Genomic DNA, 16,350 nt, shown 5'->3' with positions numbered 1-16,350 from the left:
ACTCAGTCTAAACCCAAGCAGCTGCCCTGTAAATCTCTCCTAGCTTTTGCCTCTGGGTCCCACTCCATTCCTGGTACTTGAACCCACCCCTTTTAGCCAAAATACCGGCTACAAAATGGGGTATTTGTTAGAGTTTCTCCAGCCCTGCCTGCTAGCACATATTTTCACTTCCATTAGCAGTAAAGGTTCCTTAAAAAACTGCTAATGTAGCAGCAGCAAATTTTTTACTTGATCTGCTTCTGAGTACAAGCTATTTTCATATTTATAGTGCTGAAAAGCTTAAAACCATTATAAAACTTGTGCTTTTGAATGGTCTTACATAACCTTTTCTGCAATTCCTAAAATGTTGAAGATTTTTAACCTAACCTCCATTACTTTTTCTCCTAGAAAAAAGAATTGCATACTCTTTTCCTGAGAGTTGGTATTTTCTACTCAGTCCTGAGTATTAAAAAAAACCAACTCTTACTGTAGTGATGTTTTCTTACCATGTGCTTTGTGTCAGCTGAATTACAGCATGATGTTAAGGCTCATTTCAGAAGTTAAGCAAGAAACTACGTTTAGTGCAACTGAAGTAAAACAGACAGAACCTGAATTGAACTTAGTAACTGAACTGCTTGGCTATGAGCAGGACATTCAAACAGGTTACAGAGCTGACATACCTCTTGAGTAAAAGGAAAGTAACTTATAGACAGGTCTTATACTATTTAAGTAACTTGGCCATTTAATCTTTAAAAATCCATAATAATAAGGTTTCATTGAGGACGGTCCACAATTCAGTGATTCTCTCTGTGTGACACTAAGGGGGTCACTGACAAAGGCAGGTAGAAGCCTTGCTTCTTAAGACACCAGATTCCTGTGCATTGGGGAACAAAGTTTGCATGACCCAAAAATTGTATTTCATTTTCCAAGTGAGTAATTAAGGCTGTAGAGCTGTGGGGGAAGCTTTGCAAGTTCTGGCCAGAAGACATTTCTCTGCTTGTCCCCTGGCACATGATAAGACTTGTCAGGACACAACATGCTTTTGTAACAGTCTGATCACGTTTGAATATTCAGAGTTTGGGTTCACCTGGGCAAGGCCTGACAGCTTTGCCTCTGAGGACAAAGACCCTTGCCAGCTAGATTTGACTGGAATAATCACACTTCAAAGAAGTTACAACTTGATAAACTGAAATTTGGAGAGTCAAGGAATTTGTGTTAAAGCAGGGAAGAAAAATGTGCATCTATGGAAAAGCAATGTCTCTCACAGCTTCCTTATTCAAGAAGCAGGCCATATATACTGCTCACCCTGCTCTCAGCGGCCCTGTTGGGAACCACCCGGCCATGCTGGTGAGGGCTCCTGAGTCCCAGGAGGTAGCAGCTGTGCTGAGGCAAAGGGGGTTGTACTGCAGCGAACTCCAGACGGCTGGATCCAGGGCAGCCCCACAGTGAACCCAGGATCACTGAATAGACCTCAATGAGATGTGGTTGCCAGCGAAGTGGGTGAGAAGGGGTGACCTCTCCCTCAGGCTCAAAACTGCACAAGCAAAAGCACACTCTAAGTACCAAGTGACAGCAGAAGCATTTGTCATATTCACCCTGTGTAAGGGTTGGTGTTGGTAAGTGCTGCTTGGTTGCTCTGGTGTTGGCAAAACACCCCTCACTTGGTGAGTTTCAGACTAGCAAATCAACCTAGAGAAGCAGAGTCCAGCCGTAACTAAAGGACAAGATGTTTGCCTCAGTATACCTTTTCCTGAAAGGAAGAGGCTGTGTTAGTATCAGGTGACTTGAAAAACCCATTAGCTTAACTTCACTATATTAACTTGCTCTGAAACAGACAAAGTCACTAAGTAACACAGAGCTGTAGCTGATCATCAGCTTCTTTTGCATTGTAAGAGAAAAAACAGAAATTAAACCTGATTCGGAAGCATGCAGATTGACGACATAATTAAATCTGCAGTCATTTAAAATTACTGATTGTTGCTGCTGTCACTAGGAGTTTTCCATTCACTCCCAGACTGCAATAGGCACAATCACTACCATCCTGAAACTGCAGAAGAGCACCCACCAAGACTGCATTTACTCCAGCTGCAGCCTCGATTTAGTTTTTAAACAGTCTGAGTGAAGTGTTAAGTTTGACATGATAAAGGAAAGCATCCTTCTAGTCCAGGACAAAGACACCAATTTTGTAAGGGCAGTTATTACAGTAGGGAGTAATTGCTGATGGTGTTCAGCCCAAGTCTTGTCAGGAATTCAAGGTTAAGGTGATGGCCAGATCAGTCATGGTAGAATTCCCACCCTTCAAACTCATGATTACAGACTGTGGCCCTTATAAACACTTTTAATATTATTACAAGCTGTATGCTAAATACATACTCTCTAGATTATGTCAAGAAGGAAATTGGAGATGGAGCTAAACCCTCATTTTATCTGCTTGTAGGCTCTCTGTAGTTAGGTAGCCTATTCATTTTCTTTGTGTGTACTGAGTGTTCCTGGGGTAAACTTTTGTTTTTAGAGTAGTTTAATCTTTTAATTTCCTGTTAGCTTTCTTCTAAAGCAGCTTATTTTCATTTAAAACCAAAAACATATAGCATATTTTGCATTTCACATAGCTCTTTGGCACTGAAAATCTAGCACACAAAGTTTAATTATACTTATTAATATTCGTTAAATAGTGCTGCAGAGATTTCTGGCTGCTGAGCTTGTGATTAGCATTTGTAAACTGAAAGAGGTGTTATCCCCACCCATCCTGCATCATAATTCAGGCCTTGCATAATCCCTGCCCAAATGCCTATTTTCATCCACAGAGCTCATTATTTTTTCTGAATCATAAATGGAAGCCACACCTGTGATTGCTCATAGACTGTTGCTATATTATTTATATACTGGGGTGCACCTTGATCCCAGTTGTGGTTAATTTTGGAAAAGGTGTTAGGTACTCCAAATTTTAAATGTCATGCCACTGAAACATGGGAACCAGGACTACTATTCATTTCCTTGCAAAGTGATTCAGAGATGCTTCTGTGTTGAAAAGCTGCAGCTTCTTGCTGAAGATTAACACTATCATCCACAAATTATTAGCATGTGAAAGCCACAAAGGAAAAAAAGCGCAAATATGGTGCCATGAAAAACCATGGCAGATTATCCCACCATCACCACCCTGAATCTGCTTGAGGATGCTAGTAACTAATCACATTGAGCTATCATAATAACACACTAAGAGGCCCTCCATCCACAAAGTCTCTGGATCAAGCACAGGATCATCAGGCCTGACCCAGAAGAATGATCTCCTGCCCACCACCTACCCAGGTGACAGACACATGTTCCCCTTACCTATAATATTTATTTTACCTTTGTTAATATGTTTATTATTCACAACAACTTTTCAAGGGCAGTGTCAGCACTACTGAGTGCCCTTTTGGAAGCCAACTGGAACACACAACCAACGCTATACACTGAGCAGTCTTTAGGCATAAGACTCTTGGGGCACTTACCAGCCTGCAGGAAGTTCACGCTAAGGATCATATCAGCTCATGCCATGTTGAGTCCAACTGCTGCATGGCAAGGTGCAAGGGAGACACAAGCAAACAGCAAGTGTGTCTTTGCAAGGTTACTCATTGCCTTGCAATCCCTGTATTGTGATTTACTAGCTGTTAGGCAAGATCCAGAGGAAACATGAGACTCCAACCATACTAGGTTGCACTTGGTGACTTCATTTGTCACATGTCCTGTTGACAAGTTATTCAAGAACAGTTTTCCTGCATCCCAGTTGCACACCCCAACACTTAGAGTTTAAGCAATTCGAATTGGGACTGTGCTGTTGTGATGCAGGATGTACATAGCACCAGCACAGCAATAGGCACATGGTGATGCAGAGGCCTCTAAACAACCCAGGGCAGAGATTACAGCACACACTCTGACACATTCTGTTGCTCATGGGATTCAAATAGCCTAAACTGCTTTTGCTTGCTTTTGCTTTTGTCTTTCCAGAGCATCTTTTCAACATGCTGAAAAAAACCAACAAACTGAAGTTGTTGCTTCGTTAAAAGCCACAGGGACAGACAGCCCCAAGACACACTTTTAAAAATGCATGTCAGTGAGGTGAGCACCAGGGAGCTCCTGCTTCATACAGGGGCTAATGGAGACCTATAATGAGACTCTGAAGATGAAGGGCTAGCCTGAAGTAAGGATAAACTGGTTGGTTCCTAACTTCAAGTTAAATGGTTTAATGCTAGCGTTTTGTTAAAGACTGACAGTCTAAACATACATGTTGTTAAGGAACATACATGTTGCTAAGGGTGAGGAGTGACAACGTGGGCCATTATCTTCTAAAGGTTTTATCAATCACATGATGGCCAGTGCTGGATGCAATACACAGTAGTATTGTTCTGTGGGAATGGCCAAGGACCCCATTACTCCCCAAGCAACTTTTCCATTGGAGGAGCAGACTACCACTCCACTGAGACAGAAACAGCAGGCACAGCCAGCAGTCCAATCCGAGCTTGAGGTAACGCAACACTGTGCACAGGAGTTAGCTCGAGATTGCTCAGCCTTTCAGGCTGCCAACAACTGAACAAGCCATTGCAGGGTGCTCTGGACATGCTGCTTCTCGCAGGCCACGCTTCTCCCGTCATCTGGACCAACTCGATCAAAAGCATTCTCCATGATAAGACAGAATGCTATTGCATGCCCTGGAGCAGCATGATGAGTAAGGCGGCTGTTTTACAAGCAGTTCAGTCCACAATTTAACACCTGAGCTTTATATTGGGCCATTCAAGTGCAAGGGAGTGACCAATGCAACACAAGTGCAGGATCCCAGTTTTCTCTAGCAGTACAGCAGGATGCAGGCAGGGCTTGCTGGCTGTGGCCCTGGGGAACTCCATGAGACTGAATATTCCCTCCCCAGAGGCTCTGTGCAAATTCACGCACAAGCAGCCAAGACCCAAAGCTAGAGAGGCAAAAGCCTCCAACTCCTCTTCATGGCCTAAGAAAATGGCTGTTGAAAGAAGCGGGAGGTGGGGTGGTGAGGCCACCAGGGCCCCATCTGTTCTCCTCGCTACAGGCAATCAGCACAGAACTGGCACTGGCTGGAGAACATCACCCTTGGCACCTGGCAGTAACTCTTTCCTTTTTTTTTTTTTAAATTATGTTAACATAATTTAAAAATGTTCTGTAGTTCTCCAAAGAGGAAGGAAGAAAAAAAAAAAAACCTCTTGATTTTGCTGCAGGGGATTTATTTGGAAGTTACTAGCAAAGCCTGTGTCTCTTTGAGCCCATACAGGAGCCTAGAGCTGCATTATTCCTGGTTTCCTAGTACAAAGTGTTCATTTCCCTTCTGCACAATGAAAAGGAAGGTAAAGTACTTCTTTACAAAACACCAGGGAAAAGCAACTAACACATCAGATGCATTCATGAGTAAAGTCAGCACAGATAAATGCATCATTGCAAGTATTCACTGCTGGCACTAGCATCTATGCCATCTTGTGTACATTCCTGTTTCTAAGCCATATGATACTTCTCAATTCTGTAAGAGAACTCACTTTCCACTATGCATTCAAGCCCACAGAACCACCAGAATCGAGAGGAAAAAAAACCTACCCTATTCTTGAGAGATGATATGAGACATACAGCAGATGCTGATTGACTACCCTTTTCATCAGGAAAACAACCAACCCCAAAATCTTTCAGCTGTCAGGAAACAAAATGGTAAATGCCAGCTACAGAAGTGTGGATGCATTCCCTTCAGTTTAAGCTGAGTTCAGTGGCAGCATATACCGAATTAACACAGACTTAGTTTAAAACTAACACTTGCCAATAATAAAAAGGCACAAAGTTCCTAGTGTACACGAAACACTGAGCAGAAAAGTACCTGAGCTCATTGTTCAGACGGGGGATTTTAGGAAAAGAGATCTGTAAAAAAAAGAAATACTGTACGAAATGGAAAAAGAGAGAGGAAAAAGGCATTTCACAAATTGGAAGGCATTTTTTTCCCCTCAAATCAGCAAATTCCTTCTTAACGCTTACACTAAGAGGAAAATTAGCCTAATCTTGGTTCATATACTTATCCTAACAGAAAGACCAACTTAATGACACCTTAGCAGAAAGAGAGAACCCATGTAAATTCATGTTTGCTGAACATCTGCAATGTAAAAGGTTGAGAACAGTCAGCTTTATGAAGGTAACTAACTGTGGTGCAAGCAGCACTACTATATTTCATTTATACCGAGTCCTTTGCTGAACAAAGTTGAAGAATCTGCAAATTAATCAGATGTATTAATGGGCTCAGCTCATTTTTCTGAGTGTTTTTCCTATTACCATTTTAATGGGAGTGGGAAAGCCCAAATATACACATTGAAAACCTCATTGCTGTAAACTGAACTATCCCAGCCTTGGAATAAAAAATAGAAATTTATAATCAAATTTTTGGCCACTTCTTTATAAAATATTTCTGGAAGCCTAAAAACAAAACAAGCATGGAAGTATTTTCCTTCTAATTCTACAAAGCAGTACTGCAACCCAGGAATGCAGAGTTTTTCCTGTATTCTGAATCATGCCCATTTACAAAGTAATTATTCCAGTATCTAGGACAAAGAATCTTTCCATCATTTGGTTTACATTTGCACAGCAATACCAGTTAGACGTGCGGATTTACCACACAAACATGTCCAATCTTACATAGATTACAATTTTTTGCATATCTTGAGCATATTTAAAAGCTAAAGAAACATATTTCCTAAACAAATTAAGAGGCAGAGCATACAGCTGAAGCAGTTCTTCCAGTAGATATTAGCAACATAGAGACATTTTTAAATTCTAAATTTGCAAAAGTATCCATGTATTTTATTACCAAAATGCAGTAGTTGAGAATGAACTTGTTTCCCATTAAAATAAGCAATCATAAAGGCCCCTATGCAGCAATTTTTTAAAGTTCAGATTATGCACTTCAGATGTATGCAGAGCCAGATCTCCAGGTGCTGTGGTAACTTCAGAGTCCAATGAGGAGCCATCTTGTAAAGCATGATGGCTGACAGAGCCAGATAACAGCAGAATTATTTGGTAAAAGAAAGGCAGCAAAGACAAAAACTGATGCCAAATTCTTAATGCCCATGGGAATATAGCCCCACTACTTCTTCCAGAGACGTGCCCAGCAACTCCTCTAAACTGACATATGCTCACTTAAGCTAGGCTTGTAGCAAGTCCCGATTTATAGTAAGCAGAAAAAAGCACTGCTACTGGTGGTATGCTACCAAATCCAACCTTCCTGATTTATGCTGATTATTAGCTGCTCAAGTAGCTCAATGGATCTGCAATCATTTAATACAGAAGACAAATTTCAAGGTATCATGTTCAACTTGTAGGAACTCTAAGGTGCTTGGCAAGGTATGAATATTCACACTTTTAATTTAGTCCCACACTGTCTTAGAATTAATACTAGTTATTTGCCTTATTTGTACAGAAAAAAAACTAAACATTGTTTTAACTAATTCTAAGTTACAACTTAATAATCTATGTCACAGAATCATAGAATATCCTGAGTTGGAAGAGACTAACAAAGGTCATCAAAACCAACTCCTGACTCCACAGAGGGCAACCTAAAAGTTAGACCATATAGCTGAGAAGTGTTGCCCAAATGCTTCTTGAACACTCACAGGCCTGGGGCCCTGACGCCCTCCCTAGGGAGCTTTTTCCAGCGCTCACTTCAGCTCACACTGTGCGAGAATCTAAACAGACGTTGTTTTGAACAGTACATGAATAGCCACGGTGGCAAAATGGATTCGTAGGTCTGGGTTGGGAGAAAACACATGAAGTACCAACACACCAGCAGGGCCGCTTCATTTTTATTTACTCAGCAAACATTTTTCCATGTGATTTTTAAATGCCATCCAAGAGTTCTCTTAACTAAGATTATTAGATGCTGGCTACTTTTTTGTGATGAAGCTTTTTGCTAACGATCTTTTTCCAGAGATAAAGACCTTTGGTTTGTTACGGTATCCCAGTTAAGGTAAGTACAGTTGCTAATTTCACCCAAAATTAAATTGTATTTACAACAGTACAGCTTACAGTTATCCTACAGAGGATAAAACTCTCTATCCAAATTTGTCCTACTTCCTGTCCCACACCAGGGTTTCACTCTTTCAGTATTAGAGGTGCCTTCACCTGTTCGGCCACTTCCTTCCCCATCAGCGTTTCAACAATGGCCAATCCAAACTCAAAGCTGGTCCCAGGCCCCCGGCTGGTGAGGATGTTCCCGTCTTTCTCCACGCGGCTCTCAGAGTAGCTGTAGTGTGCTGGGGGACACACACAACAGAAAGAGGGTCAGTCTCCAGGACAGTGCCCACAGCTGCCACAGAGCACAGACTCACCTGCCACAGGCTCTACTGAAGAGCAGAGGTTACCTGCCAAAGGCACCTCAGCCACCTGTGTGGGCCCAGCCTGCCTCCAAGCATCCCACGACTGCCTGCAGTCCTCAGGGAAGAAAAGGGCCTGCAGGGAGCTCTGGTAGCTCCATTCACATAGTATGAGAATGCACCTCTGATTCTACAAGCTCATTAAGAAGCACTCACTCTCCCTGTCAGTTCCTGTGAGTTTATTTTTGGAAGTCACAATGCTTTTGTGGAGCTATTTACAAATTTCTTTTCTGCCAATTACATGCAGAAGAAATTGGAAGAACCCTGCCATCTCCTGCTCACCTTCAGACTCATTAATATTCACAGAATGACTTCATAGCATTTCACCACCACTTCCCTTAGGTAGGAGAAAGAAGTGTGGATCCATCAGCTGCTCACAGAACCAAAGCCCTATTCCCAGGAGATCATGAAAGGTGCTCCTGGGGTTTGCTGCTTGGACCACTGAGGCAAAGAACCAAAAGGGCAAGAGATGATGGCTCAGCCTCGAGAAGATAAGGCAATAAATGCTCCTAGCATGACAGCAGCAGCGTATTTTCCCCAAGGATGAGAATGTTAATACAGCCCTGTTTATTAAATAGGTGAAATGGGCTTAGAAATACAGTCTTAGGATATTCAGTTGGATTTTGATTACACTCAAGAAAGCATTAAGGAAATTCAAAGAGACAAAGTAAGATACAAAAGCTATCTTCCTTTCTTTAAATTGTGGTTTCAGGTAAACAAAAAAAAATCTGAGAAGGGTTTGGAGAGAAACTTATAGAAGTCATTACATACCTCCATTCATCATTTTATCTTTGGCCAAAGGATGTGTTGTGACTTTGCTTCCAAACCCTATCCCATGTGCCAGAAGGGCAGTAGGACCTGTAAGGACAAAAAGTTGCACCAGTGAGGAACTGTCTTCTGCTATAAACACTTCTAAGAACATATATTCAGGCATTAGGCTCTCAAGGGTCCAAAGCTCACTGTGGACAGACTACTTTTTATAAAAACTGATGCCAGCCCCATCTCTGAAGCAAAAAAGCCTCAAAAAGAACCAAGCTGTATAATCTCTCGCATTCAATTACAGCTCCCACACTGTCCTACCATGACTGTGCTGCCTTGGAACGAGTGGAGGACAATGGTCATTTCACTTCCACATAATACATTTTATTTAAAATTGCTTGACGCTAAGAAACAAAAGGTCTGCATTTCAGTCTGAACATTAACTAGCTACAATTACTTTACAACCTTGTTAAATCCTGACTTTAGAGATGTACCAAGTAGAACTTCATTTGAGCGAGTCTCTGCATGTCGCAAGTGTGTGCCAAACAGTATTTTGGACGGACCATGGGCTAACTGTTAAGTTTTTGGTTTTAACAGTTTTCCTCTTTTCTTTTCATACTTCCTTCTTAGCCTGAGTTGAGTTTGTGTCAAGAAGTGTTAAGTCATTTGATAGGAAATCCTCATGGGAATTCCAAAAGAAAATGAAGGCAAGATTTCCCTAATCTGAGTTTCAGTTCTGTGCATTTGTCTCATTTTGGATTTAGTCCAGGAAATAACCTCCTTTGTGTTCAGCTGGAATGAGCTCTAAGAATATTATACCTAAAGAAATTAACCACTCTGATTACCAGCAAAAGCTTTTAGTGGGCAACCATGAATTTGAATTGTTCTGTAAGAGATACAGATAAGAGAAGACTATCATTTCCAAGTACAAGAATGTTCACAACTCTGCATACCTATCACCTTGTTGAAGAATAAAAGCAAAAAAAAGCCCCAGCAACATACAAGAAAACAAAAATGAAAATCCACTCTACGAACATACTCTGTTAGATGGCCTTTTATGCACTCATTGCCACCCTCCTCATCCTCAGCTTTGGGTCCTAGGCCAGCCTCTAAGATCAGTTGGGAGTACTGGCAATTGTTCATCTTGCTTTTTTACATACATACCTTACAAAGTAATGACCTGGATACCCAGTTGTGCAGAATATGTAAGCAGACAACCTCTCCTCAAACCAAGTCCATCTTTTGCTATGACTCAGATGAGGAAGGGGGAGACTGTAACTCTATATGTATGGCCTTCTTTCTGAAGCTAAAGGGCAGGAATAGTTATGTGAGATAAATTTACAGCAATGGTATTCTGCCAGTGCTGTGTCCTTGCAGAAAGATCATCAGAATAAGCATATATTTTGTAAAAAAATCCTAGCACATTACCTTTCACTTTTTATTTTAAAGACAGTAATGCAACTGACTGGAAAGAACTGGGAACCAAGCAGAACTTGCAGGATAAGTGTTCGCAATTATTTTAGAGATTTCTTTGCTATTAAATTTATAAAAAATTCTGATGCTGATGGGTGCACATATAGTACAAATCCCTGCTACTAAATTACAGGAACACAAATTTCTAAGACAGGAAAATGTCTGCATGCTCCTTCAAAACATCCAAATGCTTTATAAAGCAGGACACCTTGTTAACCCACCTGCACATATAGCAGCAATCAGGCCTTTTCTGCTTTCCTGGTCCTTCAAAATGTCTTTCACAGCAGCAGACTGTATGAAGAAACATGATATCACAAGTCATTGTTAGGAATTGATTATTTGAAGCACATCTGAAATATTTTCCATTGCAAAGTCATAAACATGTTTTACACAGAAAACCAACTGACACCTCTTCACCCTGCCTCAGACAGAGGGCAATGAAAACATTAAGAAGGAGAAACACTGAAACCAATACATATTTGCCCCACAAGGAAAGAGCAAGGAAATCAGAAGGAACTGCAAGGAAGTACCTGGCCTACATAAAAGCTGGTTAACCCACGGACATAGAAAGTTGTCTGAAAGCTTCACAAGACAAACACGAAAGAGTATTCATAAGATACCTCCAAATAGTCTCCATCATTCTTAAAAAGATTTATGTGGGATATTTGTCTCATATTCCAGGGTTTACAAACTGTGCGATACCATCTAAATCCTATCTGATAGATTGACTTGTTTGTCTGCCTGCCTTCCACAAGGTATTTATACCACCACTGCAACAGCTTTGCACCACAGACAGAATTCTTGAGCAAAGGAAGAGAGTCCATGGCTTTGGACAATTTCATATTTCAGGGAATTCAATCTTCATCTGCAACTGCTTCATCTTCATATGACTATGAACAGAGACCTACCCAATACCGAGCACTCTTCCATGTTTATTCAAATGCAAGAATTTACCCAGTTGTCCCACCTATATAGTCACAAGAAGGCTTCAGACAATTGATATTTAGTTTACTGATTCATTCAGAAGAGAACTTTCAGAGGCTGAACTGAATCTGCAGAATTACTAAGCAAGCGCAGACCACCACTACTCATGAAGATGCCTCTGAATTTTTAAAATACCGGAATTTTACCTCACACAAGTTTTGAGCTCCAAGATTCCCGCCAGGGAGGACCACGACATCATAAGGCCCCTAAACAAACAAAAGATAAAACTGTTCTGTTGAACAGAGACTGATACTGTTTGAAGCCCACTACAGCTGATTCAAGTGACAAGCAAAATAACCTTTTCTTCCACTGAACAACACTTTATGATCAGAGAACCAGTTCCAATTACAGAATAAAATACCGTTTCCTGTTCCAGGAAGAACCTATTATTGATAAAGTCTGCCACTGAACTAACTCTTAAGCCTAGTGCATTTAAGAGCTTCAGCAAGCAAATGCATTGTAAAGACAAGTGGTTTTGCTCGAACCTTACTGTACAGGTCTAACTATAACATTGTTTAGCTTCCCATCAGAACTTTGGAGTTGATTCAAATTATGGTATTCCATTGGGCCAACTAACAGGAAAAATAAAGGGCTAGGGTTGATGCTTTGCAAAAACAAACACCTGTGCAGAATTAAGAGCTCTGTCTGAACTGAGCATGCTATGAACCAGGACAACACTGAAGGGGAGCACAGTGGGATGTGCAGTTCTGTAATTAACTGCTGCATAGAGCTAACACAACACGCAATATATGTCTAAAGGTAATGCACAGGCTTTCCAAATTCACCTCGGAAGCTGTGAGAAAGGCTATTTTGGCCACTATATTAGATCAAGGTGATGACCAACCTCTTTTCTGGCATCTTCAAGACTAGCATCAGGACAAATGAAGACATCTCGACTGCACTGCACTGGTTCTTTTCCTGTTAGGCCTGCAACAGTCACCTTTATCTAGGAGAAGAACAAATATATCATGAGAAATCAAGAATTTAGGGTGTTTTTCTTCTATATTAGTTCTTAAATAGTACACAGAATGAGCAAAGCACTACTGAAAGCTGTCACAACCCAGGGAACACTTAAGCTCCCACAAACCATGATTAAGTCCAAGCACACACAGTAATCAGTGATATTCACCTGAAGTAGACAAATAACTCTAACAGTTCAACTTTTCAAACAGGACATATAGAGACTATCTGATCCCACAGGCTATAAACAAAACAAATAATACAATGCAGGAGACCCAGACTAAGTAGATCAGATAATGAATTGAAGTCTCTTTGCAGGCTCAAGCCACTCTCAAACAGACTTACAGCATGTTCACTTTCCTCCCTTGACTTTTAGATGCCTGGTCATAACATCATAGATATGCATGGCACAGCTCACATTCACTAAACAAGCAGACAAGCTTGTTCCTCTTATGACAGCCAAAATGGGGTGTACAGTGATGAGGTGATGGGAGCAGTTTAGTCATTTCTACACAAGCGAAGTTGGTGTACTTATTTAAAATATTATTTTCATATCTAATGAGATGTACTACTACAGCTGCAAGGTAACAAACATCATGAGGAATCGCAACAGCCAAACTCTAGTTAATAGAATTTTAAAAGTAGGTCAGGAAAAGCTACATAATGTTATGAGCTGTAATGTACTGAGCTTTTCAGACCCCTAGAAAAAAAAGTACTTTCTGTTACTATGCATAGAAGTAGCCATGTTTTCTGACAGAGTAAGATTTACTTGAAACATTCGCTCTAGTTCACACTGGACTCTTACTTTGAAAGTCTACCTTTTGCACAAATGTCAGTTGTCAAGCATACTTAGTAGGGGCATGGAACAAGCATTTGCTAAACAGTAAGGTGGTAGGGGAAATTTTCACCTCACACAACAAATTACACACTGAACTCCTAGCAATGAACATCAACTTGAGGCAAAGATTTCCCCTTGACCACACACTCACAAAGAGATTTTTCACTGTCGGTTTACTCACCCCAGCTCTTCTCATAACATCAGTAGGGATTACAGTTTCCATTTCCTCTGCCCCTTTTGCTAAAATCACCAATGCTCTTTTTGAGGCCATATCTTGAGGGGTTGCTGTTAGCTGAGATGGTTGTGAACGGAGGGGCTGAGGAGGGTAGAAAAAGACAATGTGGTTAGAAAGCAAATGTTCTAGTACAAATCCTTCCTGATGCTGAAACTTAACAATGAGTTATTTGCATTTTTGCATTATCTTTCACTTAAACCAACTCAAAATAGTTCAGTAGCTTTCATCAATATTCATAGCAGTTCTGTTTAACTAAAGAGCTTTTTAAAAAAAAATGCATTATGATACTAAGAGATTAAGGCACTTGTGCAGTGGGAGGCACAGCACATCAGCATCAGATAAGGAAGCAGCTTGGCCTAATCAAGACCTTACATGACCTGTGTCTGCCAGAAAAGGGTTCAAGGTGGGTGGCAGAATTGTTTTCAGTTTGCACACCCTCACTCACACCGAGACTACTGACTCCTACCCAGGTCAGCATTTATAAAAAGGGCTTGCATGAGCTTTGACCTCATGTCTGGTATTTATTTTCCACATACCATGCCTCATGAAGAGTTTCCTGTGACTTAATGACTTGACCACTGCTCTTGCAAAACATCAGAAACAGATTTTCTGGGTAATTCACAATTTTATGGGGGAAAAAATGTGTGTGCCCACGTGTGATGGGGGAGCAGACCACAGAATTTAGCAAATGGAACAAACCAGGCTTAAGACTTTTTTTTTAGCTTCTAAATTCAAGTTGAGGTGAAGGGACAAATTTCCATTTGAAGGTTAAGTTACTTTACATCATGTAAAATACCCATTAACTCATACTGGTCTGACTGAAGTCTGCAAAAGCATCCATGATGTGAGAAGGCATTTCACAGGTCACCCCTCTAGAAGACAGATTTTTGTCTTATAGGACAAAATGGACCTTCCATTCAGAAATGCATGTAGCACCTGAGAGCCCTTCATTAACTGTGATGCACATTTTAGTTGCCTACATGAAAGAAAACCATCCTCTTACTCTGCTTCAATTCCATCTATTTTCAAGTTTACTCCCTATTGTTAGCCTCATTTAGAAAGACGTTATTTCTAGAATGCAGTAATATACAGTAAACACCCTGCAGCATGCAGAACCAGCCCAAGCAGACTAATTCACTTAGTGTCAAATCCTACTTTTATGTACTTTATGTACTGTCAATGCAAAGCCAACTGAGCAAGTATACCCAAATCACAGCTATTAGTAATAACTTTAGGACAACCTAGAGCTTCTTAATAACTTGTCTTGAAGATACACACTGATTTTGCAAAATAATTTTCATATAAATTTGACTAATTAGCAAAAGACTCCCTGATTAGCCACAACATAGAAACACTGCATTTGCTTTTTATTGAAGAAAAATACATCATAGTTTGTATTCCTTTATCTCATTAGTTCTTTAGATGCAAATAGGCACCTTATCCTGAAACCTTTACTCTTTCCCCTAATTTAGCAAAATGCAGTCTCTCCCTTACTGCCTTTAGACATTTATTGTAAAACACTGCCAAATTCTTGAGCATTAGTACTGTTCTTCGTGTGGGTCCATATGTAAATAGCTGTCCTGCTGTAAATGCTACCAGGGACTCTTTTTGAGAAGGCAGAACCATGTTACACAAACCTAATAGCCAATTCATTTTACAAGCTACCTACACGTAGTAAATACCAGTCTTGCATTTGCTCCTCAGTGCCAGCACATGAACAGCACATGCCTCAAACCTATCAGCGAACGTATTTCCCTGCGTGGGTACATGTTCCTTTCTGGAGATGGTGGCTTGTGGCACACGGCTGAATCAGAAACTCTAAGAAGGCTGCCTTTAAAAAAATCACACCCTTCAACGCCCCGACCACAGAGCCCGCTAACAGAGGCAGGGGAGTGTTTACGGCTCACCAGCTCCGCCAGCCGTGCAGAAGGCCAGGTCCCTACACACTGATCTATTTATTCTGGGACGCGGCGCCATTTGACGCAGAAGGGCCGGCAGAAGGCCGCGAGCGGCGGGGCTGGCATGGCGGGGGGGGGTCGAGCCTGCTCGGCCGCCAGAGCGGGGCAACTCCGACAGGCCGCCGAGCCCCCCCCGGCCTCTGCAGGCGGCCCCGAGTCCCCCCGCCGCCCTCCGGGGGCTCCGCCAGCCAGGCCTGCAACGCGACCGGAGCAGCAGCAGCCACAACTCACCTCAGCCGGGGCGCGGGCGGCTCTGAGGGAACCCGCCCCGGCCCCGCCCGCGCTGTGCTCGCCGCGGCCCCTCCCCGCTTCTCGCCCGCCCTCCTGTTCCGTTTCCAACACGTTCCGCTTTTCTCACGGTCACTGAGGTCGCAGGTTCAGAGAGCGGTCCGGTGCTCACCACCGTGACAGCGTCACCCTCCTACGGCAGCGCGACCCGAGCTGCTGCTGCTGCTTCTCGGGCAGCCCCGCACGGACAGAGTGCAGAACCGAGCCACTGCTCTTCTCCGGGCTCTACCCGAAACGTCCACCCGAAACACTACTGTTTCCTGAGGCTCACGGTACACGGGAAATGCCCAAGGCTCAAGGACGATGTTGCCTCTGGTTTTAAGAAGTTTCAGTATTTTGAAGGACAGAGCTGCCAACGGAGCTCTTTAGCTGCAGAGCCCTATTGTGTAAAACCCGTGCTCGCAGGTGCTGGCAGACCCGCTCTGGTTCCCTGGTGCTGGGCTCACGAGAGCTCCGACAGAGCAGCTCAAG

General features: G+C 42.1%; 1 protein-coding gene across 1 annotated transcript; it reads right to left on the bottom strand.

The window, feature by feature from the left end:
* Nucleotides 1-7,798: 7,798 nt before the first annotated feature.
* PARK7 (Parkinsonism associated deglycase) lies at nt 7,799-15,908 on the bottom strand. Its single transcript, XM_017831284.1, has 7 exons — nt 15,823-15,908; nt 13,580-13,714; nt 12,445-12,546; nt 11,747-11,806; nt 10,838-10,907; nt 9,156-9,242; nt 7,799-8,264 (listed from the first exon to the last, which is right to left on the bottom strand). Exons 2-7 carry the CDS (start codon nt 13,667-13,669, stop codon nt 8,104-8,106), a joined length of 570 nt encoding a protein of 189 aa, XP_017686773.1. The 5' UTR covers nt 13,670-13,714; nt 15,823-15,908; the 3' UTR covers nt 7,799-8,103.
* Between the last annotated feature and the right edge of the window lie 442 nt (nt 15,909-16,350).

This window comes from Lepidothrix coronata, unplaced genomic scaffold, assembly GCF_001604755.1.
Source record: "Lepidothrix coronata isolate B3197 unplaced genomic scaffold, Lepidothrix_coronata-1.0 Scaffold188, whole genome shotgun sequence".
Taxonomy (NCBI): domain Eukaryota; kingdom Metazoa; phylum Chordata; class Aves; order Passeriformes; family Pipridae; genus Lepidothrix; species Lepidothrix coronata.
The sequence above is the reverse complement of the archived record's forward strand: the minus strand, read 5'-3'. Positions and strand labels throughout refer to the sequence as shown.

Excerpts from the sequence above, each read along its gene's own strand:
- PARK7 (XM_017831284.1), bottom strand. The coding sequence starts at position 13,669 with ATGGCCTCAAAAAGAGCATTGGTGATTTTAGCAAAAGGGGCAGAGGAA. Across the intron at positions 12,547-13,579 it reads ATGTTATGAGAAGAGCTGGG|ATAAAGGTGACTGTTGCAGG; the intron begins GTGAGTAAACCG and ends TTCTTCTCCTAG. Across the intron at positions 11,807-12,444 it reads TTGAAGATGCCAGAAAAGAG|GGGCCTTATGATGTCGTGGT; the intron begins GTTGGTCATCAC and ends TTGTTTGTTTAG.